At 32.1% G+C, this 13892-nt stretch overlaps 1 protein-coding gene across 3 annotated transcripts; it reads right to left on the reverse strand.

Annotated features, from left to right (window-relative positions):
• Positions 1-12101, reverse strand: LOC147406222 (nuclear transcription factor Y subunit C-2-like). Of its 3 annotated transcripts, none has more exons than XM_086434188.1 (6): positions 11943-12101; positions 11365-11463; positions 3492-3559; positions 2169-2366; positions 1384-1482; positions 1-398 (listed from the first exon to the last, which is right to left on the reverse strand). In XM_086434188.1, exons 2-6 carry the CDS (start codon positions 11411-11413, stop codon positions 396-398), a joined length of 417 nt encoding a protein of 138 aa, XP_086290314.1. In that variant the 5' UTR covers positions 11414-11463; positions 11943-12101; the 3' UTR covers positions 1-395. The 3 variants fall into 3 exon arrangements, with proteins under 3 accessions (XP_086290314.1, XP_086290315.1, XP_086290313.1); XM_086434189.1 differs by having other exon boundaries at positions 1384-1487; XM_086434187.1 differs by having other exon boundaries at positions 1384-1491.
• Positions 12102-13892: the final 1791 nt, after the last annotated feature.

Consider the following 13892-nt stretch of genomic DNA (forward strand, 5'->3'; position numbering starts at 1 on the left):
TATTTAGAAGGTTAATTAATATTATTAATAAGATTCTTTTATAGCAGGAAAGCCAAGGTTAGATATGATTTTCTTTTATTTTTTGGTTCTTGTAATTTTCTATATAAATTTACAAAGGGTTATTCTAATGATAACCAATTAGTCACATATATTATAATTACAATACCAAAAATTACTCATCTTAATTTATAAGGAGATTAAAACTTCTTATAAAACCGTCTTGCAAATTATTTGAGAGTATGTTATGTATTAAGAAATGTCAAAGGAGGTAGATAGCACTTATTTACTATGAAGATATATAATGTTCTCTCCTAAGCATCAGCATACACTTCCACGCAAGGCGCCATTCTTCTAGCATATATATATATAGAGAGAGATAGATTTCGTTCTTCTCCTCACTGCAAAATGAACACAAGATCTCATAAATTAAACAGACATTTTATGGTTCAATTAGAAATTTTTAATCAATATTTTTCCATATGAAAAAAGTTACATAGATTAAAACATTGAATGATTTACAAATTCCTCCACCTTTGGTGAATATTTGAGATATACCCCCACCTATTTATGTTTTAAAAATTAATGACATACCCATTTTGACCTCGTTGGCCTTCTATCATGACTTGGGCCTTCCCTCATGGACTAATGACAAGGACCTAAATGCCCTTGTCGACATCTAAGACAAAAAAGTTGGAATTTTGTCCCGAGAACCAAGCATCTTCAAGCTCTTCAACTCTACTATTAACTATAGTTACCCCCACCCCACCCTACCCTACCCCACAAGAAAATCCTGGCTCCATTCATGAGTAGTACTCCTAATAATGTGCACCTTGACAATAATTAATGAAATGATATGAGAATTGAAATGTTGAAACCAGAAATTCGACACTTGAGTTGTGGCTTTACATACTAGGTTCCTCGGCATGAAAAAATATATTTGTAGTACCTATTGAAAACGAAAATGAAGATCTTATACTCACAAAGAGGTCTACATGACTGACTACATGTTCATAGCCCCACATTGTGGCACAAGCCATGAATGTTTGTCCCCACCTACACACCAAAGAACAGACTGATTGGTGATCTAAAGCCATTGGGTTCTATCTTTTTCCATCATGAACTTAAGATCTCCAATCAGGCCTTCATTTTCGTATGTAGGTTTACCAAGGTGTACTTAGGCGAAACATTAAAGGATCAGTAGGCATCAAAAGTCTACATCCGACACTGTTTTCTGTTTTGACTTGCTTTCCCACCATGATCATGATTGAGTGAGAATGGCTATATTTCTAAGAGCGAACTCTAGGCACACATGATGAAGATGGCATCTGGAGAACAGAATACGACGCTAATTCATCCAGCAAACAGATCAGTTGTGCTACTCACAATGTGATAATATTCACCATATGCATTTGAATCCACCATAGGAAAATTCATTCCATTAGAGGGATTAGGTTCAGCTGCTCTGCCATTGCATCCACTCTCCTGCTCTTTCTAACAAGAAAATACATTTATTTCGGTCAGAAACGAAATATTGATCTCAAAATTACTTTCTCACAAAGACTTGCTCTTTCTAACTCGTGTTTAGCACGACTAACTTGACTGGGTTATTCATAAATAGTGGTAGATAGGATTTATTCTAATAATTTTTATATTGATGCATAAGATCATGATCGCATTATTTAAGAGTTAAAATAGTAGGATTCTATTAAATCCCTTGATTTTGATTACAAGCACATCGACAAATGGTAGAATCATGTTACCTGATACAGTTTTCAAATATTTCCGAACCCAGATATATTTATCGTGTGAAAAATTTTGTAGGGAATATATCTCTATAAAACACCTTTGGTTGTAAGACATTCGATTACGTAACTTTTGAAAAATCAAAGGATATAAAGATAAATTCACAACAAAACTTTTTGGACTTTTGTATATGTAAATATTTTAAAACTGCATCCCTTTATATGCGAGATCATCATTTTTATAACCAGTGAGATTGGCACTTGGAAAAACCGGCTATCTCGTTTTTCATGTTTTGGGAATTAAAATTAACAGTTAGCCGGAATGGAAATTTTGTCAAAAGTTGACCACATTTTGGAAATTTCCCTACATAAAAAGGAAAAAATAATAAATAAAGAAGTGAACTCTAGCTCTCAACTAATAAATACCTGAATTTCATTATCTCTCGGAATAACGCCAACCAAGATGTCAGGAACCTCTCCACTGCCTATGGCTTTTATGATATCATTCCTCTGAAGAGTTCTTCTCTTATTATCCTCAGTGTGCAGCCAGGCCCGAAGTGTCAGCTCCAGAATAAATAGCTCACAGGCTTTGGAGAAAACAACTGGAGCATCACCACTCACCATCTGTTGGTACAATTTTAAACAAGCCAATATTAACGACCGTCAAAAACTTACTTAGTTGCCACAAGCTTTTGTATTATACTAATAGAGCTTTGTTTTTAAAACATTGTAACAAATGTCGATTTGACAATTATTCAGCAAGGTCAATTTAGATAATTTATATAACAAAAAAAAAATTTGGGAAAATTTTGGGTGAAGGATAGGTCAAAAACAAAAATCTTTGAATTTTGTTAGGAATCCGCAATTAATTGAAAAAATCACTGATGTTTTCTAATAATCAGAATTTGTTTTCATTTAGGCTCCAAAACACTACCTTGGTTGTCCCTTTTCTAAAGACAGCAAATGCCTTTTGGGTGAAATTGAATTTTTCTTACATGAAACAGTGCAAAGGTTAGTCAGCCCTTCCGAACCTTCAGAACGCATTTGGAAGACGTTAATTAGATAGTTTTTGAAGTCATGTTTCTGTAATTTCTTGTCGGGTATTTTATGTATTCTGTTATATAATTAATACTAAGATTTCTTATGTAACACGTAAGATCTGTTAGATATCGATATGTGGGTAGTTTTGCATTGGTCCTAATTTGAAAGAAAGAGCCAGACTCTTCATCTTCTCTCATTTTTCATCTCATTTTGTCCCCACACTAAATCCCATTAATTTTTTATTTTTTTTTAATTTTCATGAAAATTGGGCCAATTTTGTGACTGTGATCCCAGATGTAACAGGAACATGCTTATAAAAATAATTATTTATCTGCCTAATATATTATATAGAGAAATTTTCCAAAAGACAATCAACTTTTGACAAAATGCTGATTCTGTGTCACTACTCATTTTTAATTCCCAAAATGTGAAGTTTGAGATTGCAGGGTTTTCAAGTAACAATCTCACAGGTTTAAAGTGACAATCTCGCAGGTATATATATATTATGTTTTTTCCAAAGTTACATTCTTGTTTGGCTGTCACTTTGGAAAAACAATTATCTGCGAGATCATCATTTGAAAAACCTGCAATTTCATTGTTCACATTTTGGGAATTAAACTGACGAAATGGTAATTTTCCCTATATTTTATATGAATCTCTGATTCATATGTACAGTAAGGAAGAACATGGATTAGTAGGTAGGCATACCTTTATGGCTTCATCAGATTTCATTATCCTCTTGATCCTGGCTAGAGGAAGCGCATGCTGCTTGAAATCTGAAAGGCAACATCAAATATATTAGTATCACTAAATAACTATATAAAATAGGATTAATCTTTGAGGTTAATTATGACTGTCTTTTGACCTATAGAATTCATGTTTCATCATTGCTAATATTTCCAGAGTAGAAAGACATTGCTATCTTCATCAAATTTTAAATCCACACCCTCCAAAATTTCCATGTTAAACATTTTTTCTAGGGATATATTTTTCTTGGGAATCCCCTTGCATCTCAACAGTAAGTTTGATGATGGAGGGTGCATGCTAGAGTTTTCTTATTAAAACACGTAACTATGGGCATCCAACAGAGCCGACGGTTTTAGGCCGTTGTGTTTAGCAATTGTTTACATAGTGATCAAGAGTCAACATAAAATTACAACTATAATGAAGAGATAATTTGGTGTTCAAGAGCCTTAAAATAAATAGAACTAAAACAAAGCATGTAGAGTGAAACTTTAGCAATTAATGACTCCCATAGAGGGAAAGAGCCCTTGATATTTGTGATAGCAAATATTTATGAAAATTATTATCTATAAGAGAGATCAAGGAGGATGTTTTTAATATAATTATAATTAGAATGCTAAAAGTATAGAGAGTTTTATTTGACCAACTCATTCTAAACAAATTAAAAGAAAAAAATTTATAAGAAATTAATGTCATGCTTTTATAGAACTGAATCTTGGACAATTAAAAGCTTGCATGTTCATATCATACTCTAGTTCCCAATTTTGTAATAAACTAAAATAAAATAAATAAGGATTAAGATGAATCTGCTATGTGAAACAAGGGCCCATTGCAGTCCATGATAGAAGGATAAAAAAGTTGAGGATTATAAAAGAATGAGAGGAAGACCAAAAGGAGTGTGGAAGGGGGTGGTTACAATTGATTAAAAGGTACTAGAATTATTAGATGGCATGACTTTAGAGCTTTAGTGGTGGTGGTGTGGGTGGTATTGGTGGAGTAGGTTGGAAGAGAACATGCTTTTAAAATTGTACTAATCGAACCAACATTTGCGCAATTGATCATAACAGGGTCTACCAGGATTCAATTTAGTTGAAGTAATTTTCATATATTAAATACAACAAACACTATTGAATTTTTTATTTTTTTTGCTAGATACAAACAATATTGATTAAAAGATTGGAGTGCTAAACTGATGACAAACCCTCAACTAAACAAATACAGCATTGCACCTAGCTTATACTTTAATTTTTGAGAGAGAAATAGACTGATAAAAGATATAAATAAGATGTTGGAAAATGTAGCATAGTTCAAGAACATTAGAATCTTGGGAATTTGAAGTGCGAAATGAACTTTTTTAAGGCTTCATTTATTCGCACATGTAGAAGTGTTTATTGATGGTTACAGGCAAAATAGCCTCCAGAATACAATAAAGCCACAGTGAGAATTTGTAAAAAAGTAAATCAACTGGAGATGTCTCCTTGTGAATTCTCCTAAAGAAACAATATGTAATCTCCAACATAATAATTTGAGAAATTAAAATGCTTGAGTGAGTTCTTGAAAAGTTGAGTGATTTGGCCTACATGTCAATCTAATTTATAGACATTAAGGAATTTTTAAATGTTGCTCATAAATAGACTTTAACAAATGGATATTTCTTTTTATGAATAACCAATAGGTATGTCCATTTATGAATAATCAAAAAGTGTAGACATTAATATATATCCAGAAGGATTGGGTTCTTCTTTAAAGATTAGGCGGGAAGATGAGGTGCACAATTGAGAGGAATGGGCAATTGAATCAAAGATGAGGTTTTCCGACTAAAATCAATATCTGAAATAAGGGTGATCGTAGATCAGATGCAATATTTAAAGTATATGGAAGGAAGTTAGTCATTTATTTCTTTATTTTAGGGAGGAAAGGGTCGATGTAATTGAGAAGAAAGGAGGGTCAATGTAATATGAGAAACACTGACCCATTCCCGACCGAAGGGAGGGGCTGTATAAAACTCAAATGAAAACTCCCGGGGAATAAGAAGCCCTATGGGGTTGATTTCAAGGTTCAAAAGCGGGATTGATTATCTGGAGCCAACCTCCTCCCCCTATTGTTTATCACAGATCTCTCTTTTATATTCAAGAGCCGAAGCAAACAAAGGGCTTGGTGGGAGCTAATGGGTACGCCAACATTCCCTACAATGTCCAAACCAAGAAGTTTACTCAACACCCAAATAAGAAGAGGTCTATTCGCTGCTCCTATCAACCCAGCATCAACCCAAAAATAAGGGGATATATGTGATTAGGGCGGTATGCATGCATGGTCTCCTATACCAAGCTTTTGTATATGTGTATCCGGGTACTCCTTTATCATTCTGTCCAAAAGGAATAGTTCTTTTAATTCTATGAATTTTTCTTGAACATTCTTTTCTTGAATATAAGTCAAAAAAGTTTCAGATTGCCTAGCATTCCACCATTAGTACCCCAAGATTCTAGACTTTTATTAAATGAGAGAGAGATCCACCAGGGCACCATTCATGGATCACAACTATACATACATTTACTGAAATAAAAGAGATGTGGAAATTCAAAAATGGCCAAACATTTGCACTCATTCAAAAATTTATTTGATTAGATATTTATAATAAATATATATATATATATTATATCAACAAATCCCCACTTTGATGAATAAATTAATAAAATAATAATAATAATCTCTTTAGATATATATTAATAATATCATGGATACAAGAAGTTATCTTTCAATTTAAACATTCAATTAGTGAAAATATCACAAAGTTCTATAAAAGCCATTGGTGGCCTAGCCTTTAAACCAGGTATTGTCTCCAAATGTTTCAAAACCTATCGTCTTTGTTTTCCCTTCTTTCACTTCTGGTATCTAGATATTTAATATCATATTAGCCCAAAGAGGCCCTAATTGGCTCAAGCCTAATTGGTTAAGACCATTCCCATCATCACCTTTCAAAGAACCAATGAATCCTCCACGAGCAAGCTCATTATTTGTTCTTTTGTAACTTCCACGACCAAAACTCACTTTCGATCTTATTGGTCTAGTAGTGACCCATGTCCGAGCCTATCTACTTAATTTGAGCATAACACATGCACCTTCATCCTTTCTCCTATTATTCAATTCACATATGTAAACTGAATTTATTTTTATTCTTCTCTTTATTTCTATATTCACCTTTCGCATTGCACCACTTTATCCCAATCTATACCTACTTGTCTCTATTCTACTCTTCTTAATCCTTCTATCAACAAATCATAAATAAATATTAATTATATATAAGAAACTTTCCAACAACTGTGTATCGACTTAAAATAAGGAATTGAGCAACTCATCTTTGAAGCTTATAGTTTTTTTCAATCTCATAAGGATCATGGATCCCATTAATTTCTCGGAAATTTTAACTGACATTAAATTACTAAAAAAATCTACAATATAAAGTTCTTGAATCCAAATGTTGAGTATCAAAATTCAAACCATAGGTCTGAATAGAGCGCTCATGCGTGAGACTCACAAATGTAGGCTGGCAATCAATTCAAGCCATAGTGTGCTAGTAGGAAATGTAGGCACCCTTACACACAACAAAGTTAGAGCTTTGTCCCAACAAGTCGAGGTTGAAAAGTTGTAGCGCACCAGTAGTAAGGCCCCTCCTATACGCGTCAGGTTATTCTTTATGGAGGGTAAAACCCAAACCATAGGTTTGAAGTAGAACGCTCCTGCATGAGAATCGCAAACATAGGCCTAGGGAAATGATAAAGAGCGACATCATGTAGTAAATTTTTAGCATCAGTGAAGTTGGGGTACTAATCAAGGAGTTCTTTTGATGAAGTAATCGAGTGCGAATGGAAGCCAAAATTTTGAAAATTCTATTATAAATGAACATGAATTGGAGAATTTTCCCCAAGAATTAACATCATATGGAAGATTAAGTACAAACCCAAGAAAAATGGGAATGACTTCCCAAATGTAGCATGGAGGTGCAGGTTAGGTTATTTAAAGGTGGCGACAAAGATTCAAGAATCGGAAACTATTAGAGCAAATGATCTTTTAGCTAATGGATCTGATGATCTAGAGTTGGTAGGATAGTAAAACAAATTTTAAAAGGGAGAAAAATAGGAAACCAAATATATTATTGAGATGTTGTCGTCTATTTTGAAAAGGAATTCAAATTTGAATTTGTTACATTGAAAAAATAGGTTAAAGAAAGAGTTGAAAGTAACGTCGAGGGTTTTGATTTTGGACATAATGGAAATCTAGGCCATGCTTACAAATCAAAAAACTTTCTTACATAAAAGAAATGATTTGCATTGCAAAAAATTTGTATACTTTTTCTAAGCAAGGAAGGAGTATATAAATAAGAAAAATGTGCCAATCCAATTACTTCAAACTCAGAGACAAATCAACTACATCACATCAATCTCAAAGAGGGGATGCCAATTAGGTCATCTTTTTAAAATGTTCTATCCATAAAGGTTAGCTTACAAAATAATCAAAAATAGAAGATAAAGAAGTAATGGTCGTCAATTTACATTGATAACTAACTTCTTAAGAAAAACTAGTAAATGATTTGCAGCACAGAAATACCCCCAAATCTTTTGAAAATATTCATGTCCAACATGTACATTGATTCTCATAATTTTTCTTTGCACTTTCACAAAACTATCTTTCCAATACAAAGTCCACTACTACAAAATAGAAAGGAACCTCCCAGATTTCAAGAGTGATGCTCCTCTACTATGCATTCCATAATAATGATGCAGGGTGAATAACAGTCTTCCAATTAGTTTGTGGATTCTCAAAATAAAATTGGATAGTTGGGAATAAAAACTTGTTAATTCATACAAAATATCAAGTATTGAGGGAAATAACCGCGCAATTATCTGAGCCATACACATGATCAAACCAGTTAAGTGGTACCATGCGTAAATCAGCATACGAGCACTACCCTTTAGCAGAGCAGGTCAAAGTAGAGATCTCCCCAGTTTGACTAGAAGGACGGCACAACACTAAATGAGACCTGGTTTGCCAAGCAGAGTAGACCTAGTCATATAATAATTGTAATCTTGATTTGCGCACGTTAATTTCAGAGATCTCGGAGAAGATCTCTACAATATAGTACGACCAATCCAAAAGATTCTCTTTTTATTTATGGATCCACAGAATAAGGGGATCCCCAGGATCGCCGTCCAAAAATGGGAAAATCCTGATTCGCAACAAGGATCCATAAATAGTATTGTAAGCATAGGAGAAATGATCTTTTGGCAGATTGGAGGTATAACTAGTTCTTTAGACTATTCCTCTACTTCTCTAATATAAGTGTCGGAGTGATTTTGGCAGGTACCACACCGGCTCGAGGAGGGAGTTGATAGGAGCGACTTCAGATCAGTGAGGCAAGGTCCATTAGCATCACCCATTGGACTCTGACCGCATACCAAGTAATTGAAAAATAAAGAGAAAATTCTCTAAAACATAAATTTTTTTCATCAAAGAAGTTCACATGTATTTGAGTTACAATATTAGTTATAGAAAATAATTTTATTCCTAGAAAAGTACTAAAAATAGTAAAATTGAGTATGGAAATAGAAACTTATAAGTAAAATAGAATTGTAAACAACTTCCTCTTCCTCAACTTCACCATCATATTTATCATATATAAGATTAGAATGAAAAATACCTTTTGTATTATATGATTTACTATATTGATCGTTTAGAGCAAACCAACGAATTTCACCAATTCATATACATCTTCTAGAATAGCATTGCGTTGAACCGATCTTCTTCTTGGATGCATCTCAATGAGAATAACAAGCTACGCAATTGACACAAACTCTTATACTAATTGATATAGGATGAAGAATAATTTTTTAATTAGTTCATTAATTTTCAAAATAGATAGTGAATAAATGAGTATCAAAAACTTGTTGATTCATATAGAATACCAAGTAATTGAAAAATAAAGAGAAAACTCTCTAAAAAATATATTTTATTACTCAAAGTTATTCCCTAGTATTGAAGTTGGAGTTACAATACTATTTATGAAAAATAGCCTTATTCCTATAAAATCATGAAAAATAACAAAAATAGAAAATTAGTAAAAATAGTAAAAATGACTTAAGAATGGAAACAAAAACTATTTAAGCCTAAAAGTAGGATGCAATTGACATTGTGTGGTTCTGACTTCTATAACTAAACTTAATAACAAAATAAAACTTTTCTAAAATAGGAAAAACATATTTAAAAAATTAGAGTAAACAAGGAATCAGGCCGAAAAATGGAAATTCTATAATTTTTTATGGATCTTAAAGATCTCGATGTTTCCATTTAAGAATAGATCTCTTCGGATTATTCTGAATCCATTGCTTATCCGAATTTGTGGTTCCACTTGAGCTTATTGCACTGCATCATTCTTCTAGAGTTGAAAGGAACTCGTCATTGTTTGAAGCATATGGTCCAATTACTTTTAAGTTCATCTTCTTTTAGTCAACAATTGGAAAACAATTTGAAGGCCATCCGAGCAGTAGCTCTTCGGGTTATACATCGATGAACTCATCTAATAGGATTTTGACCATAGTTGGTACATAATCAAAATCTATCTCCTCCCAACTTACTAAAGTCAAATCAAGACACAATATAATGAGAGAATCGATGAACTTTGCAAGTATAGGAAGATTGGAATCATTGTTGAATTTAGACCTAAGGTCATCATTACTTTTCTTGAACTGGCAGAGTATGGAAAGATGTAAATGAATCTGAGCACTTATTTGTAATTTGGAAAATATTTTATTTGAAGGAACGTTCCTTAAGCTCCCATTGTCACTCACCACACTGCAAACTAATTCTCTACTCCTTGTGCACGTTGTGAAATATATTGTTGTAAAGTGAACCATCATTAGATTAGTATTTGGATATAAAGAAGTTTTTCATGATGCTAGAGCCTCCTCCACGCATCATAGATAGGATTGAAGTGAAAAATACCTTCTGCATTACATGTCAATCTACCTATGGTTCCATTTAGACTTAAAAATTTAACCTATTCCATTTAAAGTTAAAAAATAAAAATAAATAAAAAAAAAAAATAAAAAAACATCAAATCCACCCTTGGAATAATAATAATAGAAAACCTTGAAATGGATATATTAGGACAATTTGATTATAAAATTAATTTTGCATCTCAAAAAGTAAGAAAATTAAATTTTAATATTTTTTATTGTTTAAATAGATAATTATTATTTATATTAATATATTAATATAAAAAGGTCTTATTTTAAGATTTGGCCTTAGGCCTCAACTTGTATCAAGCCGGCCCTGAGATGAGCGCATGTTCGATATTCATGAACATTTATTTTCTGATTTGCCTTTCCCCATCTTAAAATATTGATTAACATTTATCAGACTTGTATCTTCTTTTCATTAACTTATTCTATGTTTGTTTATATGTTCTCTTCTCTGTACTAAAAATGTATCATATTAATCACTTATATCCATCAATTTTTCACTCACTTAATTATAAAATGCTTATAAATTTACCTTTTCTTGGAAGCGTATATATTAGGTTCCTTAATTTTTTTTTTTCACTAAATTTTACATTATTCAAAATATAAATTGTTGTCTTTGAATCCTACATTTTTAGGTTTTCTGAATCTGCATATACTTTGCTTTCCGATTCAGACAACAAAGATTTGAAGATGCATGATACTTTTTAGATCAATCTCAGCATTAAAAAAAAAAATAGATGCATAAGCAAATAAAATTAAGTCTAATCATCTACAAACTTAGAAAAAATCAATAGAAATGGAAATATAAAAAAATATAAAACCCGAAAGTTGATTGATTTCAAGCAGTTGTTGATGCCAAAACAGTTCCATGTTTTGCTTTTGCAGTTGCAAGACACTAAATGTGTACTCCCTTCTTCAGCCTTCATGCAAGAGGGGAAAAAAGATCATTAGAATTGCTAAGAAAGAAGAAGAAAACATTTCAATATACTCTTAAAAGTCATTCACCTTATAAGCATATTCAGTCACAAAATTCTCTAATTTAAAATAAAATGTAAAGTTCTCCAAATAAGGGAGTAAAAGATTAAATTGATGAATTGTTCGGTGATTTATTGAGTAATCGCTGCATATGATAACATTTTTACCCTTTTCAAAATTTTATTTTCTTCAACATTCAAATTTCAAGAACAAGAAAGAGATTTTAGGGAAGTTGACGATGATGAGTTTAGGTAAGAAACCAAAAAACAATCTTCTGTATTCAGGAAATTTCCCCATATTTTACCAATCTTTCCCGAATTTTCCAAATTAAATGAACACCAAATAATTAGTGAATCCAAACTTGGGTTACAAAACTCATAATAAGAGGATGTCCATTAAGAGGCATAAAGGGAGAGGAGGGTACCTGCACGAAATCATGGACCTCCATCGGTTGACCAGAAGTAGATGATTGGAAATTCATCAATTGGTTCACATCCATCCCTCAGTTTTAGCTCAGTCTCTCTCTCTCACCAATGGCTCAGAGAGTTCATGCTAGAGGTGGTTCTTAAATATAGGGGAGAGGAATAAAGAAAGAGACTTTTGCTGGGCTGACTATTATTCTTACATATTCTCCCCTAAAGTTGATAGAACTCTTTAAAGACCTTACATTTTTAACTTAGTTACCAATTCATCCTGCCCAAAAGAAATTTCTTTAAATGACAAGGGTATTTTCTCATTTTCAAATGATTAATTATAATTTCAATAGTTCTACATCATGATTAAAATATTATTTATCCTTGAAAAACAAAAATACCACCCTACATTTACAATTGGGTAAGGTCCAAATTTTTGTGGATGTATAATTATATAACGCTGAAAACTTAACCTAGGGAAATCTTAAGTGTCTATGATTTCAAAACCCTAAATCATAATCCACTAGATCTGGAGTTTAGGATTTAGGTTTAGGTTTGAGAACCCTTCTTTTATAATTTAGTAAGATTGACCATTTTGTAGAAAAAAAATACTAGATGAGCATTTCTTTTTCTAAAGATGATAAAATAATATTGTAGTGGTGTACAAATTAGTTTTTATCATTTTGTTTGTAATAATCAAAATGATTGAAATAAGTTGTATTTCTGTAATTTAAAATTTAATGAGATTAATTTTTTGAAAGGGCGTCTTACAATGAAGTTGGAAAAATAAGGTTTAAAGAGAATTTCCTCAACTTTAAGGGATCCATATTAAAAATCAAGATTAATTAAGGGGTTTTGAGGGGAAAGACTATTAAATGAGGCATCAACTAAAGATTGGAGAGAGAGAGATGGGAACTGGGGAAGGTGGGGAAGACTGTAGCTGTAGAAGGAAACAACAAAAATATATATCCTCGTGATAGGAAGGTTTAACTCGAGGAAATTCTAGCGGTCCATTATCTGCAAATGTTGTCCCTTTCATGTGCCGGTGATTGTAATGTTTGTAAAAGCAATTTTGCATTTATTGTATTAAATGAGATAATTAAACATTAGTCTGATTCTTTAGAAACGCCTCAACCTCGTCTTCCTTTGCTTTAAATGTTTCCTTGTTAGTTTCTCCATCTTTGAAGTACTCTTCACACACGTTTTGAAATTGGCTAGAGTTCGGACAAATTTAATAAAAACTTTCAAGTAATGAAAATTAGTTTCTAATAACTCACAAATTATTGACAATGAAATTTACTGACACACATCTATGTCAGAAATGAGCCGAGCTGGAGTAACAAAGAAATGTCCTTACACACATCTATGTTAGACATGTTCTCGTATCTCGATGAAAATCATCTATGATTTTGACACACATCTACGTCAAAAATGTCCCCCACGATGTACATCTCAATGATACTTTAGCATTATCCTTTAGGAATAATACAAATTGTTAGGTTAAGTTTAAATCTATGTTACTTGGTTCGTCAATTCGCTTGGTTCAAATTCGGATTCATTGTTTGTTGTTCGCCACTCTAAAACAAAACCAGTTTGTAGGGGGTAAAGCTAATTCATTTCTTCGCTCGCTTTGGTTTCCTAGATGGGTTTGCTAGCTTGTTTGTAAATATGTTATTCAAGTATACAAGTTATAAATACAATTATAATGTTAAAAAACTCAAAGTTAAATAAAAGTAAATTAAAAAATAATCCAAATTTTAAATATAAATAATAAAAAATTATTTGTTTCATTGAACCCAATTAAAATTCAGTGGTTCGTGGTTAGCTTGATTTTATGAACAATATCCTCGGTTCGTGATTCGTACTAATAGTAACAAATGTGTAACACAAGTCTAAATTAAGAAATTATTTCGAATATTTGAATTGGATTGCTTTTGTATATATCTTTAAAAAATAAAAAT

Source organism: Akebia trifoliata, chromosome 3 (genome assembly GCF_017979445.1).
Source record: "Akebia trifoliata isolate Shusen 1 chromosome 3, ASM1797944v1, whole genome shotgun sequence".
In the NCBI taxonomy this organism is placed as follows: Eukaryota; Viridiplantae; Streptophyta; class Magnoliopsida; order Ranunculales; family Lardizabalaceae; genus Akebia; species Akebia trifoliata.